General features: G+C 34.6%; 1 protein-coding gene across 9 annotated transcripts; it reads right to left on the bottom strand.

The window, feature by feature from the left end:
- Positions 1 to 29: 29 nt before the first annotated feature.
- Positions 30 to 24283, bottom strand: dmtn (dematin actin binding protein). Of its 9 annotated transcripts, none has more exons than XR_013207105.1 (15): positions 23168 to 23297; positions 11504 to 11563; positions 11102 to 11164; positions 10760 to 11004; positions 10449 to 10493; positions 8749 to 8881; positions 8618 to 8662; positions 8379 to 8522; positions 6991 to 7100; positions 6634 to 6739; positions 6183 to 6247; positions 5488 to 5536; positions 2605 to 5239; positions 2223 to 2303; positions 30 to 1218 (listed from the first exon to the last, which is right to left on the bottom strand). XR_013207105.1 is itself a non-coding variant. In XM_077242931.1 (15 exons), exons 2-15 carry the CDS (start codon positions 11510 to 11512, stop codon positions 1105 to 1107), a joined length of 1191 nt encoding a protein of 396 aa, XP_077099046.1. In that variant the 5' UTR covers positions 11513 to 11563; positions 23168 to 24283; the 3' UTR covers positions 30 to 1104. The 9 variants fall into 9 exon arrangements, 7 of the variants coding, with proteins under 7 accessions (XP_077099046.1, XP_077099049.1, XP_077099045.1 ...); XR_013207104.1 differs by lacking the exon at positions 23168 to 23297 and adding an exon at positions 19926 to 20053 and having other exon boundaries at positions 10760 to 10915; XM_077242931.1 differs by having other exon boundaries at positions 2605 to 2670; positions 5483 to 5536; positions 10760 to 10915; positions 23168 to 24283.
- Positions 24284 to 24590: the final 307 nt, after the last annotated feature.

Here is a 24590-nt window from a genome sequence, read left to right on the forward strand (position 1 = left end):
TCATTGAATAAAAATGTACCAAACAAATGTTTCTTGACACAAAATCTAACATGAAGCTTTATTTTTTTCAACATAACACCGTGTTTTTACAGAAAAACGGTGATGAGACACAACTATGACCAGACACATAATCGTTGGACAGTCTCCATTAAGTGTGCAGAGAATGATTTGATAACACCTATGCCATTTCAAAAGACCGCAATGGAGAATAACTACTAACGGCAGTGACAAACCGTATGTATGCATCGACAACAGACATTGGAAATCGAAGTAAATGGTTTGCTAGTGGCTTCGTGTGGAACAAAGATCTTCTAGTGTTGTTCAGTAATTACAACCTACATGAAGCACCAACAGTGTACAAGAACCAAAAACCAGAGCTTCCCAGCAAGCCTGAGCTTAGATATTTCAAATTAGTCCACGATATAACACTGCTGCTATTAGCAGAAATATGAGTCAGATATCGCAGTGCCTTTTATCGGTAAAACTCAATAAATTATTTAGAGTCCGTGTCCATGCATTTTTTTAATGAATGAGAAAGGAAAATTTTGTTTTTTTTCTAGGTGTTAGAAATGTTCATCTAGTGATTTTTTTTAAGCTGAACTGAATCGACATCATGAATAGATAAAAATAACATGATATATGTACAGTGCCATACATGTTTGGGATACAATAAATTAAGTTCAAGTGTAATATCAGTGACCACAGTTGAAAAAAAGTGATGGTTTACAATTTAAACTTTGTGTAAATATATAGGCCTATTATTATAAACTTCTCTGGGCACTTTAAGATTTTGAAATAGACATAAGGCGTAAAGAAAGGGCTGGAGCGGTTTATGAAATCGATGTCCCATCACTAATAATCCGAGTTTTCAGATATCGAGCGACTGTAGGGGATGCGTAAATAATCATCCCTGTCTTTATTATGTACACCAGAGACATATGGAAAGAATGCTGTATGTGTGATTGAAATAACGTCTGGTAATGTTGCGTCATCTTCCTTGCTTATCTTGAAATGTCTGCATAGCATCCGTATTAGATTAGAGTGGTTATTACTAGCGTCTCTGGAGGGAGAGTGTTTCAATGTCCGAGTCCAAATGTCCAAATGTTAGAAAAGGGACACTTTCTTCTTCAGGTCATTCCGTTTCCATAGTGACAGACGATCAAATTCTGTGATGGGCATTCCAAATAAGCTCTGGAAGTCTTCTGGAGAGAGATGCCTCTATTAAAGACAAGATAAAAATAAATAAATAAAAAACAGCCACTTTACAGTAGACAAAACCCTACAACTTAACTTCAAATACTGCAATCAATATTATATGAAAAACATTCAGTTTATTGTTTCCCACCCATTATGAGATGAGATATATGGATACCATAATCATTTGTTTAGAAAAGAAAAATTGTCTCATTTTTAATGAAAACAATTTAAATAAAAAATATGAAGTAAAAGTTATACATTTCTTATATTTATTTATTTAATTGACATTTATTATTTGTAGTAGGAGTGTTTAGAAAAACATAATAATAATTAAGAAAAATGTATATGTTTTTATTTTATGAAAATACATTTTATTGGGGTACGAGTGTTTGGAAAAATGTAGTAATAATAATAAAAAACAATATACAAATATACAAATGTATTAAAAAATAAATATATTTGTGTATGATTGTTTGGGGAAAATTAAATAATAAATAATTTAAATAAATAAAAAATACAATAATGAACAATAATAATAACAAATGAACAATAGAGAATATTAAAATGCATTTAAAAATATTATTTATTTGTCGTAGGGGTGTTTGGGAAACAATAATAATTATTGAAAACAGCATTTATTTTATTAAAATGTATTATTTTTATTAAAATTTTAATGAAAATTTTGAAAATATTAAAATGCATTTTAAAAAATATGTATTTACTGATTTATTTGTCGTAGAAGTAGAAAAATAACAAATAATACAAATTTAGAAAATAATACAAATTTATTTAAAATTATTATTTATCTATTGTAGAAGTGTTTGGAAAACATAATATAATAATAATAATAATAATAATAATAATAATAATAATACTTTAATAATTATTTTATTATGAATATTGTTTTATTAATATTATATTTCTTTTGAGCTGATAGGTGCAAATCATTTACACACTTTGTCTTTTAGGGACCTCAAACTGACTAACTTTTTACTTATGTTAACTAGAGCTCACTTGTGACTTACCTCTAATCTGGTTCTGTCAACACCTGGAGGAAGCTTACTGCGCCCTCTGTGGGTCACAACCAGCATTTCATATGGATATATCTAAAGGCAGAGGTGAGATTTTATTATGCTTTGGGAACATTATATTCAGTACTCATCCTTTTTGATTCATTGGACACAGAAAACAGGCCCGAGCCTTCCACAAGGTTTGCTCTAGGGAGAATATTTACGGCACATTCAGCCTCCAAAGTTTTCAGTTCAATGTTGCCTTCAGTGATACTGCCATATTGAATTCTGCATTCAATGGATGCAAGGCTTAGAAGCAACATGGATGTGAGTGAATGTATGGCATGGGGTTAGAAGAGAGAAGCAGAGCATGAAAACTTTGGAGGATCTGCCTCACCTTCTGTTCCAGAATACTAGGAAGAGAGTTTCCTCTGTCCATTCTCCCACTCTGTGAATCGCCATTCTATGAAGACACCACCACCCCAGCCCGAGAAAAATCCCCCCCAGGACAAAGGAGATCAATATGAGACAGGTACATTTGGAGAGGAGGGTTTCATTACATCCATAATAATGAACCAGGATCATTTGACTCATTATTAAAGGGGTCCTATTATGCTTTTCCACTTTTTCCACATTAGTTAGTGTGTAATATTGCTATTTGAGCATAAAAAAGACCTGCAAGGTTACAAAGCTCAAAGTCCACTCCAAAAGGGAGATATTTTATTTAACAGAATCCACTTTCCAAGAACTACAACGCGTTTTTTTCCAGATCTTGTGAAGTCATAATGTTACTCTTTTAAATAATCCCAGCCTATGGAAAACACGCAAATAGGGGACGAGGCCTGGTTGAGCTGCTGCTGTGTCAAAGAGAAGTTGTTGTTTTTTCCACCCTGTTTCCGATGATTACAAAAATGACTTTGAACTTCCTAAGGCTGACGAACTTAGAGCATATCTTTGTGCTGCACATTTAATAGAGAACAGCTTCCAGAACCACAATGCAGGCCACGCACAAAAGCTTCTCCTGAAATGGAGCGCTTCTTTGTAGGGACAATCTGTTTTTTGTGGATCACAACTAGTAATTATGTTGTATTATTTGTAGTTGCGTTTTCTATTAACAGTTCAAATTATAAGTTTTGTGATGTTGCTACGATGTAAACAAATGGCAAAGCTATTAGCCTCCCCTAACATAAGCGTTGATATAGTGTTTACTGTTGCTTTTGTAAGATCTGGCTTTTGTAAGACGGTTCAGCGCCCCTTAGGAAAATTAACCATAGTTTTGTGATCAATTACTGTTTGTATTACCATAGTTTTCCGACAAGTTTCAAGATTAAATGGTGTATAACATTGTATCTAAAATGTATAAGAAAAAAACAACAAAAAAACCCCACTCTGAAACGTCCTGTGAAATCCATTCTCGCAAAGTCTTTGTATGAAATCCGTTCTGGACGATCCTCTTGTTTGTTAACATTCTGAGTCAAGTCTAATCAGGCTTGAATTGGTTTGAAATTGACGCCATCCTTAATATTTACATCTGAGTATATGAAACTCGCGGTTGTGGTAAGGGACGGGACATTTTCCTGATCACTCGGTGCCAATCACAACTTTGGGACAGTTCTAAGACAGAACCAATCACAGTGTATTTCCGAAGGAGTGGCTTCATCGCAACTAGAACTAAGCGACGCGTTCGGGCCAGACTGGGGAGAGAGGTGCTGTAATAATGTAAAATGTGTGGAAAAATTAGTTTTTTGAACAATCAAGCATGAAAGCATATTTTAGTACACCCCTAAAACAAAAACAAGACCTTATAAAAGGTCATAATAGGACCCCTTTAAAGCTGCAGTCCGTAGTTTTTCCTCTTTGTCGCCATCTCTGTTCGAAATCTGCAATTGCAGTTATTCGTGGAATTATCAACTTTAATTGGGTTGTGCCTCGGCACGGCACTGCGCAGATGAATCCAATGTTTTGAGAATGTCCGGCTGTCAGTCAGCTGGTGTGGATATTGTCATTCAGAATCACAGATTCTACTTTTTGGAAGTATGACCAACATAAGAATTTTCACAGGAAAATGTCATCTGAACAAGTAAGTAACATCCACTTTTGTTCTGACCAACTAAGGGAAAAAAGCATTGCAGTAAATCGCGCTGAATAGATCTAACGATCGCTTATATCACGTCAAACTGTGCAAATTATACTTTGTTCTCAAATTGTTAATGTTAACAACATCAGCATTGCGTGACTACCTTTAATGTGTATCAGGGCTACCTGTAGTTCAGTACTCCGTAACTGTATGAATTAAGCGAGCTACTGTTACATAATTGAACCATTGAAATGTCTTACCTGTCCAGCAGAAAAAAAGCCATCTCTGCGTTCGTTTTGAACCCAGGAGTTCACACCACATTTCGATAGCCCTTCCCATATGTATCCTTGTTTTCGCATGGGCACGGTTGCAGTTTCTTTTTTTGTGTAGCCACTCCGAAGTCCGAAGTCTTTTGAATTTTACAACGGGTGAATCTCCAGTTGTCACTGGTGATTGTCGTTTGAACATGTATGGATCCGCCATCAAATTGAAAAGTTTAATAAATATAAATATCCACCTCCAACATCCTCACACACAATATAGCCTACTAGCCGAGACATCATCTTTTTGTGTACAGATCTGACGTAACGACGCAAAGACATGCTCGAATTTCCCACGGAAAACCACCAGTACCACTGGAATTAAAAACATTATTGCAAGCTTACCGTTTTGAATTGAGGTAAGGCAAGCTGATAGTTTTGAACACTGGCTGGTTATGCAGACTGGCTGGTTATGCAGACTGGCTGGTTATGTTTTTAACCCAAAAAAGTTACGGACTGCAGCTTTAAGTATGCAAACAGTATGTGGTGATCACATGAGTCAGAAGCCATGAAAAAGGAGTGTAGGCTAATTAGTAGCAGGAACAGAATGTCAGAGCCTGTAGGTGTCAGCACATTATAAAACCCAAACGCCATGCTTGTTAAATCAAATAAACAAAGCCATCTTACCTGTACACCTGAGAAACATAAAAAGAAAAAGAGTAGAATGAGTAGAAAAACAACAACACAGAATCATTTTGGAAATACATTGAGGTCCAAAAGCTTTAAAAATCATTAAATGCAAAGGGGGATATACCAAATATTCGTTCATATTCATTTTGATTCAAAATCTCAGTCAAATTATTATTCTGTTAACATAATTTTAATGGAACTGTAATGCATGATGGGAATCTTAATTGTGTATACTAACGTTTTCTGACCTTACCTGTTTTTACTTTTCCATTGTCTGTGGAGGTAAAGTCTGCAGACTGCAGCTGTATGCAGAGACAAAAACAATGACACACATTAAGGACTACAGGAACATCTTAAACAACAGTTGACATGTTTGCCACATGATTGGCACATCTTTAAAAGGGTCACATGAAACATCTAGGATTTTTAGAAAAGTCTAAAAATGTTAATATGATGAATTTATACTCCTATTTAATATTACAAACAAATGATATTAATCGGTAAAGAAAGATTGCGTGTTAACTATTAAAATTAATAATGTTAATAATTCATATTATAAATAAATGTTTGTTTAATATTAAACATAATATTAATAAGTAAAGAAAGACTATTTTAATCATTAAAATAACAATGCTAATAATAAATATTCATATTTAATATTACAAATAAAATTTAGATATTAATAAGCAATTATGACATAATGTTAATATTTTTTTTTTATTACAAATAAAAATGGATTATATTAATCAGTAAAATTACTATTTTAATTAAAATTAATAATTTAAGTAATTAATATTAATATTTAAATTACAATTATATTTCAATAATTGTGAATTTTAAATGCAAAACAACTTTGATTAACATTATAGGCAAACTCAGGGGTCAGGGGAGGAACATATTATGATTAAAATGTATAAAACGACCCCTTTAAAGCTGAATCTCTCTTACCCTTGTGAGGCCTGTACGACTGCAAGGAGGTAAAGAGGCGGATTTAGTAGCACTGGCTGATGATCCTGCAATGAATTTAAATGAAACATTTAATTATAAGCAGAATAGACATTTCTCTATAGTCTTTCTATTCACACAAACATATTTCATCATTTGAACACTGGGTGTCCTCTGTGACTTGCTGGTTGAGGCAGTGATGCCATAGAAGAACAATTTTTGGTTCCCCAAAGAACCTTTCTTAATGTAAAGTATATTTTAACAATCTAAAGAACTTTTTTTTCCCCACTATAAATAATATTTTGTGCAATGGAAAGTTTCCATGGATGTTAAAGTTTCTTCTTGTAACCACAGATGCCAATAAAGAACATTTACTTTTAAGAGTGTATCCTTTTTACATACAAAAAACGTCACTATGTTGAAGTGCACTAAGACTAAAACAGACATCACATACCCAAATGTATGTTTGTCCCATCTGGCAAGGAACGTGTTTTTCTGCGGATGAGCCCTGATTTCTCTATTTCCTCCTTCAGGATCAATTTGCCCAAGTTGGACTGTATCTGAAAAACAAACAGCCCAGTCATGATTAGTGACCTCCATTAAGCGCTGGCCTCATGTTGTGTGTGCATATCCTTCCAGCACTCCCTTCCATTTAATGGCTTGAAAACAAAACACTTAATCATCCAGCCTTAGAGAAAATATTCCAGCCCGCGGTCTGATTTATTCTAGACAGACAGTGAGGGATATTAATCTGAACAGGATTTATTGATATGGGGCAGTGAGTCCTGCTCTGGACAAAAGCTGCTTTCACCTTCTGAAGTTCCTGTTCCTGGAGTCTCTTTGCATCTTCAGTCAGGTCCTCAAACTCATCGTCCTCCATTGGTTTTCCCTGCTCGGCTGCTTTCTTTCTCCACTCGATCTCTGTGAGGAATTGACAGACGTTGCAACAAAGTGTATCACCCTTGAGTGTGTACCAATGAAGGGGCTTTCGCACAGGGTAGTTATAGGAACTAGAGACCAGGGGAGTCGAAATGTTCCCCCAGGACCATCGGCAGTTGGATCTTTGAAGTGATGTAAGCCTTCGCTTGCTTGGTTAACTTGGTTATACGTTATTAGATAGAACTGTTAAACACATAAAGTAAACGTATACAAAAAAAGTATTATTGTGGGTCATGTGGGTGATGCCCAATGTCGCTAGCTGAGCAGAAATACATAATCATGTTACGCTTGGTCGCTTCAAAGTCGCATTGGATTTCCTCCTTAGCGTAAAGGCTGAGAAGTGCCTGAACTTCGACGCTGGTCAGTCTCTCGCTGTTTTTCATGTTTGCGGAGTAAATATATAGGCTATAAACTGTATTTATATGGCTTTTTAAAAATGACGGGTGCCAGTGTTTCGCATGCATTCAACCAATCAACATATACTTACTAATCAGGCACAACACAAAGTTTACAGCATATAAGTTTATAAATACAGCCTTTTATGACCAAATTCAAAATGTCCGGCGCCCAAAATTGTGGACGTGGGGAAATTGGGTATAATTCGACTCAGTATGTTGCACTGAATTAAAAGGGACAGGTTTTGGGGCAAACCGGTCAGAAATTATATGCAAAAATTGCCATTTTTCATATCTCCTGACCAGTAGGTGGCACTGTGCCAAAATGCTGTAAGTATCAGGTCATGCCTGTGATGACATGTACCAATTTTTGGTCTGAAAAATACGCTAAAGCATTGTAGCAATATAGCAATAACACGTCTATTTTGATGTGCTCTTCGTCAAATTCGTTCGCACGTTATTCGAGAACGTTTAAGTCTATCAAAAGAGTTTTAAATAACTTTTTGCCAGCATGGTCTGAAGATGATGTTAGCCATTTTTGATGAAAATCAGACAAACATTGCGTCATAGGATGCAATCGAATCGTCTTGAGCCAAGGAATCAGAGAAAAAAATGTTACGGTTCAAAAGTTATTAGTGCAAATTTGGACAGTTGATGGCGCTAGAGGGATTGAGTTAGACTCCAAATTTTAAACGTATATATATATATATATGCTTAAAAGTTAACTAGTTTCTGTAAGTATGCATGCTTCTCTAAAGGTGCAATTACAGAATGGGGGGAAAAAAAGTGGGAGACCAATAAAATGTCATTGTGGGCGGGGCTACTGTCTAATGCGACAGAAATATGAAAGCTGGTGAGTATTTACCCATAGTAGCTAGAGAGGGTGGACAGGGCCAGTACTCTGTCTCTATCTTTGAAGGCTGGTTGGGATCAGGTGGTTGGGCTGCTGGAAACTTGGAGGACTCAATGATGACATCCTGTTTATTATGAGACATTCCAGTCTCTCTTTCTGAGGACAGGGAGAAGATAAACATCAGAATGTTACCAGTGAATCTGTCTTTACACCATGATATATAACAAAAAACATTTTAAATGAACAAATACCGTGTTTGTAAATTGGTGGTTTTTTGTAGATGTTGATGCCACTGTCTGAAACATGAATGGATGTACAGTTACAACACATTTGAATGATTATGAAACATTGTGCTATAAAAACCGTCTGATGAACGAAGCACCTGGCCTGTGGAAATGCTGCATGGGGCCTTTGGAGGCAGGGCTGATTTTGCGGAGCTGCACGGTGGAGCCCATGTTGGACCCTCCAGGAGACCCCTGCTCTGGCCACTCCTTTGACTCTTTTGAGGCAAATATCTGAAGAAAACGGGTAATTGCATATACCTTCTATTATTCTGGAGTGCTAATAATGAAGCACTGGCTTATGGTAACACAACTTCATGTTTCAATCCCGATATTATGAGTGCATACAATTTAAGCACTCAGCATGTTAACAGAAGCCAGACCATCATATTTCACTGCCTGCATCAATAATATGACACTGCAAACTCCTGCCTTACTGTAAAATATGCTAACGGAAGTCAGAAGCATAGAATGCTGTTTGATTCCACTGTTCAATGTTCTAGAGTAAGTTCAAATTTAATTAAATAGAAGTGCACAATATTACAATTCTGGCTGACACCAATATGCTAATTATTTTCAGTGAGTTATTAAAATTCAAGACATTTTATTATTTCATAAGATAATACACTAAAAACTAAAATGAAATGTATAATACGTGGATAATTATTTTGATATTTGCTAAATATTTGCTAAATAATGATTTGTTGAATAATGTTGATTATTAATTCACTAATGTTGTGAATTAAAGACATCAAATTAAAGCATTAATAATACTCAATCATTTGAATAGTTAATATTATTAATATTCAATATTACAAGAGTATTATAATACTACAATATTTTATGATAAGCAGAATTCATTATAATATAAATAACTAATATCAATCAGTGGAGAAAGACTACATTTTAATTATTATAAATAACAATGTTAATTAATAGATTTAATTAATATTCACATACAATACAATACTTCAATATTATATGATAATGAATAGAATTATTATAATAAATAAATAAATAAATATTAAATCATGTTAAAATTCATGGCATTCAAATTCTAGCTGATTACAATATGCTGCTAATTATTATAAGTGTCCAATGTTAAAATTCAATAGTATTTTAATAAAAAAACCCTCAAATTAAATATAATATCAATAATATGTGGATAATTATTTTTATATTAGCTAAATAATGATTAGGTCATATGTCTGCACTGAAATATATGTGAATTTATAATAAAATAATTCATATTTATATTAAATATTACAACAATATTATAATACTCAAGTACTATATAGTAATTAATACAAATTAATAATGTTATTCAGTGAAGAAAGACTTCATTCTAATTATTATGATTAATAATTTATTATTAATTCACATTCAGTATTAATTATTATAACAACCAAATTAATATTATTAATTATAATCAATAAAAATTAAATCATTTTAAAATTTTGTCCGACAACGATACAACAAATATTGTCATATTCTGGCCAATAACCAATAAATGGATGATGCTAAAATTCAATACTATTACAATTTTTTTTTAAATATAATATGGAAAATAAGTGGATGTCTTTAATGTGAATTAAATGAAATTAAATTAAAGTACACTGTGCCATATTCAGGCTAGCATGCATAATTAAAATACAGAACTGAAACTGAATAACGCTGCCATTTTAAGTGACATTCAGTTAATTGAGTGTCTCAGTAAAAATCCCATGTGAAGTGTGAAGGAAGATAAACGTGCTTAGTTAAAGCTAGTGATCAGTGACTAGTGACCGTCCTGGTGTCTCACCTCAGGGGAAGGAGGGGGCGAGATAGAATGAGGTGACATTGATCTCTGTAGAAGACAAGGAGAGAAAACAGAACACACACATACAGTACATGCTTCGTCTTCAAGGCCTGACATTCAAATGCCACTTTTACACACACAAATCATTTAACATGCATAACAAAGCTTGACTAATAACATTACATCTCACCATTATATACAGCTTCCTGTTTGCCAAAACACATGTATTGATTCTACTTTAAGTGGAAGCTGTAAAATGTACAAAAACCCTTCTCGGTACAATGAAACAAAGACTCGATTGGTTCTATCCTGACCTCTCTGCTTCTGGAGAGACCCATCCGATCCAGGGCTGAGATATTAAAATGTGGCTCATACACCATCAGATCTGGACGTTCCACCTCAAGTATGGCTTTGTCTTTGGGAATGGCAGCCAAGTCCTTATATCCAATGACCTGATTGTCCATCCGTGCCTTTGGGGAGTTAAACAGAAAGAGGCTGAGTTCAGTTGGGCGTGAAAGAAGCGGTTGTCCTCTGAGATGCCTCGTGGGGTTCCTAGGAACTGGGATATTGAGCATGTGCTTTATGGCAGATAACAGAACGGAATGTGTTATCTGTGAAACTGAAAGCTATTGAGCGTCCAGGCTAGTTTTACTTACCACAATAGAGGTGGCTGGGGATCCAGGAGCACTTGGAACCCGGGAAGACGGGGCCGTCCCTGCCTGCAGCGGTGGAGCAGATCAAAAAGGTCAGAGGTCATGATTGAACTGCTCCTATCCAATGACATGTTGTTAATGAGAAATAAGACCTAATATCATCAATCAAACTGATGATGTCTGTCACTCGGCCATGCCCCCTTTCCATTCTCACTAAGGGAAATAAACCCAGTGCAGATATGATCATGCTTTAATGGGTTTACTTTGACAGAAATTTAATTTTCATTAGTAAACACATATGAGAATAAAATAAAAATAAAAAGCTATATAAATATTTCAGAAACCCTAGTGTTTGGAGATCAATGATTCATGGCAACATGATTAAATTAATTCAACATACTTTACCTTCTGCATGACTGAGGACAACTATAAAACTCCCTTCCTTGTTCTTCCAGATACCCAGATCTGCAATAAACCATAAAAAGACCAAACGTGAATTCAAAATACAAACAAGTTAGGTTACTGTAGGTATCTTGTAGAAGGAACTTATTTGTTACCTGGATACCAATTTTCAGCAATAATATATTTCTTGAATTATGTTTATTTTTCTTTATTAGAATTTAAAGAATTGTTATTATTGTAAGTTTTCTTAAAATAAGCATTCTTACTAAGGCTTTTTATTTATTTGATTAAAAAGTACAGTAAATATTGTGAAATATTTTTACAATTTAAAATGATATGAATGAATTTTCTATTTAAACTGTTGAAAACTGTTGTGCTGCGTAAAATATTTGTGAAAACTGTGATACATTCTAGGATTATTTTTTAAATAAAAAGTTAGTAATACGAGCATTTATTTGAAACAGAATCTTTTATAACATAAATGTCACTTTTTATCAAATTTCTTTTAAAAAAAAACAACAACATAAAAAAACCCATTGTACCTCTTAAAGGAGTAGTTCACTTTAAAATGAAAATTAGCCCATGATTCACTCACCCTCAACTCATCCTAGGTGTATATGACATTCTTCTTTCAGACGAATACAATCAGAGTTATATTTAAAAATGTCCTGGCTCTTCCATGCTTTTTAATGGCAGTAAATGACCGTTTCTGTTTTGAAGTCCATAAAAGTGCATCCATACATTAAAAGTACATCTATCCATCATAAAAGTGCTCCACACGGCTCCGGGGAGTTAATAAAGCCCTTCTGAAGTGATGAGTTTGTGTAAGAAAAATATTCATACTTAATACTTAAAATAATAAAACTTAAAAATAACTAGCTTCCGGCCAAACGAAGATACGGATTTGACTTCAGACTAAAGCCCAACGTATGCGAGCAATGTGACGTCCTGCTAATATTTACGCTACGCTACATTTCCGCACTACGCTACTTCCGAAGTCACAAGTTGCATAAGTTGCGCTTTAGGCGAAAGTAGACTGCGTATGGCCAGAAGCTAGAATTTTACTTTGCGACATGTTAAACGAGCACTATGCAGTTTTTTTTAGTTATTGGAATGGTTTTATGACTCTTTTCGGGTTTAATGGTGGTCGTCTTGATTCCTGCGATTATCATGAAAACAGTTGTCAATATCTCATATAATTATCAGGACATAAATAAGCCTACATGTTGTAAATAGTGTAAATGAGCGCAATTTGCAAACTATTATGATAAATTGCAATAATCATGTCTAACAACATCATAACAGACATTGTTACGAAATAATGCGACGTACATGATACACTTTATTGGTGTCATCTAGCATTTAGGCTCAGGTGAGCCTAATGCGGTAGGCTACTTTATTATTATGAAGTGCAGAGGCCGTGAGTGCAGAGACGCTCTGCGTGAGTTGTATTTACGACAGTAACGTTAAATACAAGTACTCTACAGCGACTCTAGGGATCGCTGTTTGACAAAAACAGAAATCCTGCATAGTGCCGCTTTAAATATGAATATTTTTCTTACACAAAAGCATCGCTTCGCTTCAGAAGGCCTTTCTTAACCATGTGGAGCCATGTGGAGTTTTTTTTTTAATGATGGATTGATATACTTTTATGGACTTCAAAACAGAAAAGGCCATTCAATGCCATTATAAAGCTTGGAAGAGCCAGGATATTTTTTAATATAACTCTGATTGTATTCGTCTGAAAGAAGAAAGTCATATACACCTAAGGTGACTTGAGGGTGAGTAAATCATGGGCTAATTTTCATTTTAAAGTGAACTACTCCTTAAAATCAAGTCTTAGTATTTGATTGCTTCTCAAAGAAAATTTGTAAAACCTTAAAATCTCGTAAAATTATGCATTTTTAGTGGAAAAGAATATTTTACAAGGCATTTCCCATACTTACGAAAACATACAGTACACATTAAATCGGAAATAGAAAGTTGGTCTTGATATTCTGCTATAAGTTTTGATATAAAATAAATCACAATTTTAGAAAGATGAATACAGTCTGCTCCAAAACAACATTGTGAAATTCAGATGAGTTCATTTAAACAGTTTCTGGATGAGCCCATCAGCCCATCTCACATTAGCAGACTGTATTCCTGAAAATCAGTCCGAGCTGATCCTCCCACTGAGGGTGTTCAACACGTCCACTCATATCACAAACATTTCATTTCATCACTCACCACAGGATATTTGGATAACAAGGTTATTCCACACGTAGCTTCTGCACTGTATTCAGAGATGCATCTGTTTTAGGAATTGCAGTCTTACAAAAAAAAAGGTTCAAATGGGTTCTAGACTCAATTTTAAATGACCCTCTATGGAGAAATGTCTTAAAGGGTCACTCCACCCATTGGCATTAAGATTTCCATTGTTAGAAATCCAGTCATACTATTGAATGGTCGTGCAACACTCTTTCATTTTCCCCTGAGACGAGAGAAATCCTCTATTTACCTTTTTCACTTCCTCCTACAATGACGCAAAAATCATCATTTTACGTCATTGTAGGAGGAAGTGTAAAAGGGGGGGATTTCTGTGAAGACTACAAGCACTAGTTCCCACCCTTTCAAACCCGCCCATAGGGGGTTGGACCTAATGCGCTAACAGACCTATCAGATCAGTGCCAGTGCGTTTGATTTCACCGGGAGAAACTTTTTGAAAATATGGACGAAGGTACTGAATACGCAGGCGGATGCATTATGGAGGATCTGGATTTTGACAAAGTTATGGTAGAAACGGATGTTCGTGGCTACCTTTATGAGTCACAGTATAGCGACGAGCAGCTGAGGGCTATGGAGGAACCGGAGGCGGCTGAAGCTGCTGTCACCACAGCCGATGCAGACGATCTGCCTGCCGCGGACGAGGAGCCCGCAATGGCTCGAGCTGCGGCAGATTGGTGGTGCCTGTGCTCTCACTGTGCGCAAATGGACACAGAACAAGAGTCTGTCTGCTGCCGAGAATTCCAGTGGTGCTACGGAATCGGAGGATGACACGTACGTGTGTGTTGTTGCTCACCCGAGTTTCGCACCCCATATGGATAGCGGCGTCCTGGAGACCTACTTAAGAATACCTAAGTTCAACTGGCAACGTCAGCCAAAGCCTACAGGGTCAAATGGTCGTCTTTCTGTAAAGTAAGTTTATTTTCATTTTGTTAACACGCTAACGTGGCAGGTTCATTGCACAAATATCTTGCAGTTAAGCCAGCTACTGTAGTGGGAGTGGTCTGCGGAGATGAGCATTGCAATGCACTATGGGGATTGTTGTCTACAATCCACAAGCACTAAAAAGTCATTTTCTGCCTTTTATCGGCCAAGAAGGTCCCAAATTAGAAATTTATGATACTATTCTACTACATATATGACCCACTTTCAATACATATTCATGTCTCCACCGGTGGAATGACCCTTTAAATGCTTGCATAAAACTTTCATGTTTAATGGGTTATTTATTCCAATATATAAGTTTATTATATATATAAGTCTATATAAGTTTTATCCAATATGTCTATTCTATTTCTATTTAGCTTTCATTTATATATATTTATAACTCATTTTATTTCAGTTACTTGCCAAGGCAACAGCTCTAATGTAAGTTTTTCCAAATATTTCTATTTTATTTTAGCTTTATTTCAAAGCACTGGCTCAAAAGATGGGGGTGATACTATCTTTTTGCCCAATTATTGGAAGAATTGCCTTAAAAAGCTGCTGTCAGTATGAATAAATATGAAGAAAGCAGTTACACCAACCGTCTGATCTCCACTAAGAGGATCAGTGGACTAAAGTCTTTATGAAATGAGACATTAATTCATTAGACAGAGACATCCTGTTAGTGTGGGGGAGGGGAAGTGACATCAAGATGGCTCACCCAATTTCACCTTGAGCAGAGAATTGTCCACAGAATTTATCAGGTTCCAGCATCGGAAAACATCAGAGAATTATACTGAGTACAGATGGTTTCGGGTTGGCAGTCGAAAACATGCTAATTAGTTTTAACAGTAATTTCAATTTCATATAAGGATGAGCCTTGAATATTTTATGACAAAAGCATAAGTAACACGCAGGGTACAAGCCTCAAGGCGTTTTGAATCTATTTCCTTGCATTAAAATAGCTGACAAAGATGCTCTATTTGCCAAAACAGCTTTTTGATTGGACGAAGTTCACTCGGGGTAATGCTAGAGATTTTTAGTTCCGGTTTGTTTTGACTGCTCATGTGTTGCTTCAGGGGAAAAAAGACAGAAATGTCAAGGGAAACCCAAATTCTCAATACTGTAATGGAATTAGAAATTATAAAATAAAATAATTAAAAAAGCTTTAATTAAATACTGCAATAACATTTCCAATTATAAAATAAAATGCTTATAAAAAAATACAGAAATATAATTTTAAATTATAAAATCAAATAATTCTAAAAATATAAAAATACTATAATTAAATTTCATATTACAAAATAAAATAAAATAAATAAAATAAATAAAAACAATATATACGTTATTCTAATATGCAATTCTGTCTAGATTTAGCCTAATTTTTTGATAACACTTTACAATAAGGTTTCATTAGTTTACAGTAATTAAATATACAAGTTAACATGAATTAATGATGAAAACACTTCTAAAACATTTATTATTAATCTCAATCAATGTTAATTTCAAAATTTACTAACACATTATTGAAATCAAAAGTTGGACCTTAACTAACTAAATAATGGTACAAATGTATTGCACATCGCAGTTATTGTTAGCGTGCATTAACTAATGTTAACTAATGGGACCTTATTGTAAAGTGTTACCAATTTTCTTTTGCTTTTTGTTAATCCAGACAAGTTTTCTTGGCAGTTTTAAGACACCCTTAAACAGTATATTAAACCTTTCCTTTTCTATTTACTCAAAAGCCAAAAATATTTCTTTTAAACCTCCATGTTTGACAGAAAAATCAGTGAGAGAGAAATATAGCACCAAACATCACTGTGGTTTCCTTTCCTCAGACATAGACATCTGTCCCTGCTGGTTAGTATAGTTAGCGATCGGCTCGGGTCAGGTTTACTCTGGCGTGAAGGACAGTGTGTGTGTGTGTGTGTGTGTGTGTGTGTGTGCTGAAGACGTGATTGATCACCCTCAGCACAATGTAAATGGCCTATCATCTAAGACGAAGGGACCCATGTGCATCAAGCTCCCTGTAATTCAAGTTCAATCTGGCTAAGAACAGTCCCTGAGCACCAGGCTCAAATAAAGTTTGATTTAGTGCCGATTCACATGCCGAGAAGACAATTTAGCACTTAAATAATTGCTTGACATACTAACTACTGTGTGGAGATGTCATTGCGTTTTTGTGCTGTGAACTTCAGGATACTGCTGGTGCACATTTGCGGTTCCAGCAGGAATCTGATAGCACACATCCCCTCAGAAGGTAGCAGAGAACGACGCCGACTGTTTTGAGATTTTCTTTCACAGTGAAGTTCTACTACAGTAAAACAATCTGCCATCTTTTGTTAAATAGTCATAATGGCCACTAGTAATACAATATAGATTTTTGTAGGCCAACCCGGAAGTCAGCATCACACCGGTTCCCTCGACAAAAACTTAAAAGGATTTCCATTGGCTTTTGGATTCGACAATAAAAGCTTATGATTCTTGCACATTTTGTTCATCTCGATAATCTTCACAAATGAACACAATTTATGAATTTTGAAGCGTAAAAGCTAAACATGGGTTATAAACTAACTACACCACGGTCACATGACAAGGTCACTCTTTCTTTCTATAAAAACACTGAAAAGTCTGAGTCATAATTGTTTGCGAGAGCATGGTTATGAACACAATGAGGCTGTGAAAGCGGACTGATGTTTATGAGTTTATCTGTTCGTCCTGATGACATTTAATGTTCCGACAAACTCTGTAATCCCACTTAACCACTCGTCAGCAACTTCAAGACGGGTAAAAGCTTTTTAAAAAATCACAAGGAGGTATTAGTGATGTATTTTATATCGTAGAGCAAAACATGAAAATATCTTGAGCTTGTGTTCACCATAGACCTTATTTCGAGCATTTAACCTAAAACACATTCAAAACACATTCAAAAAAGATACATCGACTTCAGGATGAAGAAAACTAAAGTTCCAAAAATGCAAACTTGTTTTTGGGTTTTGGCCTACAAAAATACATCATCAAACGTCACAAAATAATACATAAGATAACATTGTTGCTTTTATGCAGAATTCTTTATTTTAGCGGTCAGAAATAACGTTTAAATTAGCAGACTAAGTGGGACAGCTGATATTTAGACACTTACTCACTTTAACTCAATGTCATGGATCAAGGGTGAATCACTGTTGAATTTTGTTTCAATTTTAAAAATTTTATCAACTTTGATATTGCGACATTGTTTCAGCATAGCCTATTATTTATACAAAATCTTGTTCAAATTGAAATTTATTAGTATTTTGATTTTAGTATTTGAAAAAAACCTTTTATAACCTTTAGTTTGTTTCAATGTTTATTTTTTTTTTTTTTCAATTTTGAAACAACAACATTGAATGTTGGTCATTTTTTTCTGACTGGCATATTACAATAATTTTAAATGTGTTAAACTCTGTTTATTAAATTATATCAATCAGTTGAAAATCATTTTTCAGTTGAATACTTTCAGCTTTTCATTATTTTTAATTCATTGACTTTGACCTCAGTCACAGCCATTATAAATGAGCATCTTTAATTCATGTTAACTTTCAACCAACAAAATAAATGCCATTAAAGGGATAGTTCACCCAAGAGTGTAAATTCTGTCGTCATTTACTCACCCTCAAGTTGTTACAAACATGTATGAGTTTCTTTCTTCTGCTGAACACGAAAGAAGATTTTTCGAAGAATGTTGGTAATCAAACAGTTTCCATACTATGGAAGTCAATGGGCTCCATCAACTTTTTGGCTACCGAAATTCTTCGAAATATCTTCTTTTGTGTTCAGCAGAAGAAAGAAACAGGTTTGAAACAACTTGAGGGTGAGTAAATGATGACAGAATTTTCATTTTTGGGTGAACTATCCCTTTAAATAAAAATAATGAGCAACCATTGTTAACTTTTATCCAAAAACCTCTTTTAACCAAAAATCTATAGATAAATTGAATACAATTAAATAAAAATAATTAGCAACAACAAAATATACTTTAAATGATGCCCCATAGATAAAGTAACGGGTAGGCTGCTAATTACTTATAAAATTCATCTATTCCATTGCAGTGAGAACATATGAACTGCATGTATGCTCATAGCAGGATAATATACTGCACAAACTACGCTGATCAACCACAGAAAAGCTTAAATGATATACCACATAACACTCCTCTGCTCAAGACAGGATAGTGTGTTAGACCGGTATTAATGGGCCTGCTTCAAGCATTACTGAAAACAGTGTGTGTTGATAAGGAAGCCAGGCAGTGCACTTACCAGATCCAGAGAAAGCTCTTATCTCTCATCGGAAAGGTTTAGCATGCAAGAGTAATATGATTCTTATTCACAGCAAAATCTTAATCAGCATTTGTGTCAGAAAAATAAATATCTGGAAGTCATTTACTCACCCTCAAATTGTTTCAAACCTGTATGAGTTTCTTTCTTCTGCTGAACACAAAAGAAGATATTTTGCAGAATTTTGGTAATCAAACAGTTAATGGGACACCATTGACTTTCATTGTTTTTCCTACTATGGAGGTCAATGGGGTCCATCAACTGTTTGATTACCAATATACTTCAAAATATCTTCTTTTGTGATATAAATTATTACAGGTTTGCTTGCAGGTGAGTAAATTATGACAAAATGTTCATTTTTGGGTGAACTATCCCTTTAAATTTCTCTTGTTTTAAAGACTGTTTAAATATTTTTACTGGAAGACAAGACAAAAATACTGAATAAGAAAATTATCAGAACTCTTCCAACAGCTAGAGACAAAAAGACCAGCTTCTAGCATCATCCCAATACAATTCCAAGCATGTGCATCAGTGTTTGAGAGTTAAATTCATATATATGTATATATATATATATATATATATATATATATATATATATATATATATATATAAAAATAAATGTTGAATTTTAAAAGGAAAAGTTCAGAATTTTAATCTGGATTTGAATATAAATAATAATTTGGTTTTGTTTTATGGTATAGTTAAGTTTATGGTATGAAACAACTTCAAAAGAAATTATATATAATATTATATATACATATATTGCATATTTAGGTCAAACTGCACAGGACCAAGCACCAAAAATCCATAGCTTCATAAAAAATGTCAGAAAATAAATGAAGGAAGGGATCGCAAAACCAACCATAATTAGTCTGAAAGGAAAGGGTAATTTTGGAGGCAAAACAAGCCACAATACACACCAGGATTCCAGCTCTGTGATGAAGAGGAAATCCTACGCTGAGAGATCCAGACTTCCTGTCATCCTTCTCCCATTCTCCCCAGTCCTCATCGTCTCTCTCTCTCTCTCTGCACGCTGTCTAGAAGACCCAACCCACTTCTCTCTCCACCCAAACTGAAAAGCACTTATCTCAGCAGACCAAGAGCAGCCAACGCCCAATCAGACGAGTCGGTTGCGTCACCGGGGCAACGCTCTGCTCCGTCTGAAGAGAATTCTCAACAGCACTGATGGATACAGGATCCATTACCTTGCCGAGGCCTTCCGGCTCCACTGGGAGCGCAAAGTGACGGGCCGAGGAGCTGGGGAGCTTGTTTTTCTGGCTTGACATAAACAGCCTGAGGAAGCCCTCCTCTTGAAGATCTTTGTTGTTTGAACAATGGCCATGCTGCACATCACATCCCAGAAAACAACCACTTCCTAACTTCTCCCCGTCACTTCTGATGTGCTGCACGTGCTCTGGGCAGCCATATTTCTAAGGCTTTATTCTGCATGTAGAGCTATCCAGGTCATAAGCCTGGGGGTTTAACAGAGCTCTGGATTGTCTTCACTAGTTCAGTCAACAATCCTGTGAAGATCAAACCAGCAGAGAGACTGACTGCTGGATTTGTTCAATCAGATTAGTGTCCCATTGATTAAACCTTCTCAATGTCCACTCTTAGTGAATCACTTCACTGCAAACTGAATGACAGGAGGACGCCGTCAGTGGCAGGAAAGTGTCTTATCACAACTCTATTCAACATACATTTTCACACAAAGTATTACAGCCCATTTTGCAGTTTTAGGACAGGATAAAAGACCAGACATGGAAAAAATAGAATAAAATATGACAGAAATTAATAGAATAGAAAATAATAGATCTAGACCATAATAAATAATTAAAATAAGGAAATAATAAAAAAAGAATAGAGTAAAATAAAATAAAATAAAATATGACTAAAGAATAGAATATGCCATAATCAAATAGAATGAAATAGATCTAGATTGGACAAGAACAAATAGAATGGTCCTAAAATTAGCAAAATAGAATAGTATATGACAGGAAAGAACAGAATGTGACACAATATAAGAAAATAGAAGGGAATATCTTGAGGACAGACAGGAATAGAATATAATAGAATAGAACAGTCCTAAAACTAATAGAATAGAATAATCCAAGAATAAAATGTGACTGAAATTAATAGAATATTACAGAAGGGAATAGATCTAGACCATAATAAATGAATAAGGAAAGAATAAAATAGAATATGACAGAAAAGAATTGAAAATGCCACAATAGAATAGAAGGAAATAGATCTAGACTGGACAGGAAAAAACAGAATAGAATAGAATAGTCCAAAAACGGCAAAATAGAATTGAATATGACTGAGTAGAACAAAATAGAAGGTAATATATCTAGGCCAGACAGGAAGGAATAGAATAATCCTAAAACTAAAAGAATAGAATCCAGGAAAGAATAAAATATGACAGAACAGAATAAAATCAAATAAAATAAAAGAGAAGGGAATAGATATATACCAGACACGAAAGAACAGATTAATATATAACAGAAATTAATAGAATAAGACAGAATAGGAGGGAATAATTCTAATCTAGACCATGAAAATTAATAAGGAAAGAATAGAATAGAAAAAATAATAGAATAAAATAGGATATGACAGAAAATAATAGAATATTCCACAATAGAATAGAATGAAATAGATCTAGACCAGACAAGAAATAATAGAATAGACCTAAAAACTTCACAATGGAATAGAATTAGGAAATAGGAAAGGAATTAATAGAATATGAAAAATTAGCCCTACCCTAAAAACTGAAAAATAGAATAGAATATGACAGGAAAGAATAGAATAATAGAATAGTCCTAAAACGAATAGAATATGATAGGAATTAATGCAATATAGTAGAATAGAATAGCCCTGCCCTGTCCTAAAAAGTGCAAGAACATAACAGAACAGACCAGAATAGAATATAATATGACAGGAAAGAATAGAAAAGAATGGGATACATCTAGACCAGGCACAATAGAAAAGAATTAGACTAGATAAAATGTTATTTCTCTTCAGAATTGACTTTCCATGCAAAGTGGATCTAAACGAAACAGTGCAGGAAGTGGAGGTCATCTGCTGTCTAACTGGATTTATAATATCCAACAGAAGATCATCCTGCTTCAGTCTTTCATTATACAGCATCACTACACATCTTCATCTGTTTCAGTACAACAGTCTCTCAACCATCATGAGGAATATTAAATAAATGCTTATTTAGCTACAGGTAAAAGCAGCAGGGAATCTGCCATCAGGAACTGAAGAATCTCTTAACATTGCTCCTTTGTTTTGTTTTTGTGTGCAGGCAATCCTATTTTTCTACAAATTTAATGAATCAGAGCGTCTGGTATTACTCAAACACTGGTAATTTCCTAAAAACAGGTCTATTCACTAATATTAATAACAATTATTATCATTATCATTGCATGTTAAATTAATTTGGACAACCAATAAATAATTTAAGAAGTGCTTCATAGAGAAAAACCTGCAGGACTGAGGTGTCCTTAAAGGAAGCAGTAGTTTCCTGTTGCTTTAGACAGGGAATTGCGCGGGGACGCGCTGCTGTTCGGGGGCGCGACTTTTAGTGCCAGCAGTGATACAGTTGCGGTTTTCCTTTCTTTATTTACTCTGTTTTCTGTTATTTCGTGACGATTGTAGGGCATAAGTAAATGTAATTCGCCAATAAATCAAACAAGTGTGTATATATCTCGGACATTTAATTGAATCAATTTGTTTTAATTACATGACTCGAGTCATGAATAATAATGTGTACAGGCCTATACACAAAACATTAATATTTAAGGTCTGTCTGAAGACAAGATTCGTTAGAAGGTTACAGCTGTACATGGCCAAACAAAACTACACATTTTATAATCGTTTTTTAAATAAAATCCCAATCCGACGTTTTTCCAAATAGGACTGATTTGAAATGGTCATAGAGATCGCGAGACTCTGCGTGTAGAAGGACAAGTGACCGATGATGTACAACCTCTACCGATGATCATAATCGACTATGGCAAAATATTAATACATTCCATCATGGGCTACATCAAACAACAACAAACATGACTACACATCAGTCATTTGAACATTTATACTCTAGTCTGGACATTTGAATCTCAGCTATATGGTGAGAAATAAACATTTCGCGTGCTCGTACCTCAGATTTTAAAGCAGCGGTTTATTCTGTCCTTTCCGTCCAGAGATGCAGAATTTCAAAGGTCTCTTGAACACTCACTCAAGATCATTGCGTGGATTACGCGTTCATATGCTCGTGCCACATTGGCCGTGTCTCAAACACCAGTGAGCTGCCTACCTAGACCACATATTGTGCGTCATAGTCGCTTTATGCGTCAGCTGACTCGAAACGCGCTAATAAACCCCCAAAACGCGGTCTATAGTTTTTGAAACACCGCCGCTGTGGAGGAAATGTGCGCCTGAAGCATCTTTTACAGTAAATGGCAAGCCAATGACAGTAAAACAACTGTAGGCTACTCAAGATGGGACCGTGCTGCTCCTTTTAATAGGGCACTTCCTCCCTAGATGTAAACCTCTCTTTGAGCCCATGCAGTATTACTACAAGTAGTTGTGCTATTTATCTGCAGGTCTGTATACATCTGTGATAATTAAGCCTACGTTTCACATTATTAAAAATTTGCAAGTCGCCTCTGACTTTATTAAGTATACAACTAATAGGCTACCTGAATAACAAAAGGTATTTGAAAAACGTATTTAAATAAAATAAAATAACTAGCACGAAGGTTATAATCGAACTTTACACCACTAGACGGCGCGGTAAAGCATTTTATTATTATGACAGCTACAATACATTTTATGTGAGTAGGCTACATTTTATTTTACATGAATTCTACTACACTAATAGCTCGCTTAAAAAAGATTCTATTCTATTCTATTCCTTCCTGTCTGGCCTAGATATATTCCCTTCTCTTTTCTTCTATTGTGTCATATTTTATTATTTCCTGTCATATTCTATTCTTGTCTAGTCTGTTCTATTCCCTTTTGCACTTTTACAGGGCAGAGTTATTCTATTCTGCTCTATTCTATTTATTCTACAATATTCTACTAATTCCTTTCATATCATATTCTATTCATTTTAGGACTATTATATTATTCCATTCTAGTATATTATTTCCTATCTGGCCTAGATATGTTCCCTTCTCCTTTCTTCTATTGTGGCATATTCTATTATTTCCTGTCGTTATTTTATTCTATTTTTCCGTTTTTAGGATAGGGCTAATCAGTTATATTCTGCCATAATCTATTAATTCCTTTTTAATTCCTATTCTATTCCATAGTGAAGTTTTTAGGTTGTATTCTCTTATTTCCTGTCTGGTCCATATATATTTCATATTCTACTCTAGCATATTATATTATTTTTTCTATTCTATTTTTCCTTATTAATTTTATTATGGTCTACATTATTATAACTATTCCCTCCTATTATGTCATATTTTATTACTTTGTTATATTTTCTTCTGTACTTTCATGTCTGGTATAGATGTATTTCCTTCCCTTTTCTCTTATTTTATTCTGTACCGTCATATTTTATTCTTTCATGGATT

This window comes from Siphateles boraxobius, unplaced genomic scaffold (assembly GCF_051911475.1).
Source record: "Siphateles boraxobius isolate OS27281-9 unplaced genomic scaffold, OSU_SipBor_1 25, whole genome shotgun sequence".
Taxonomy (NCBI): Eukaryota; Metazoa; Chordata; class Actinopteri; order Cypriniformes; family Leuciscidae; genus Siphateles; species Siphateles boraxobius.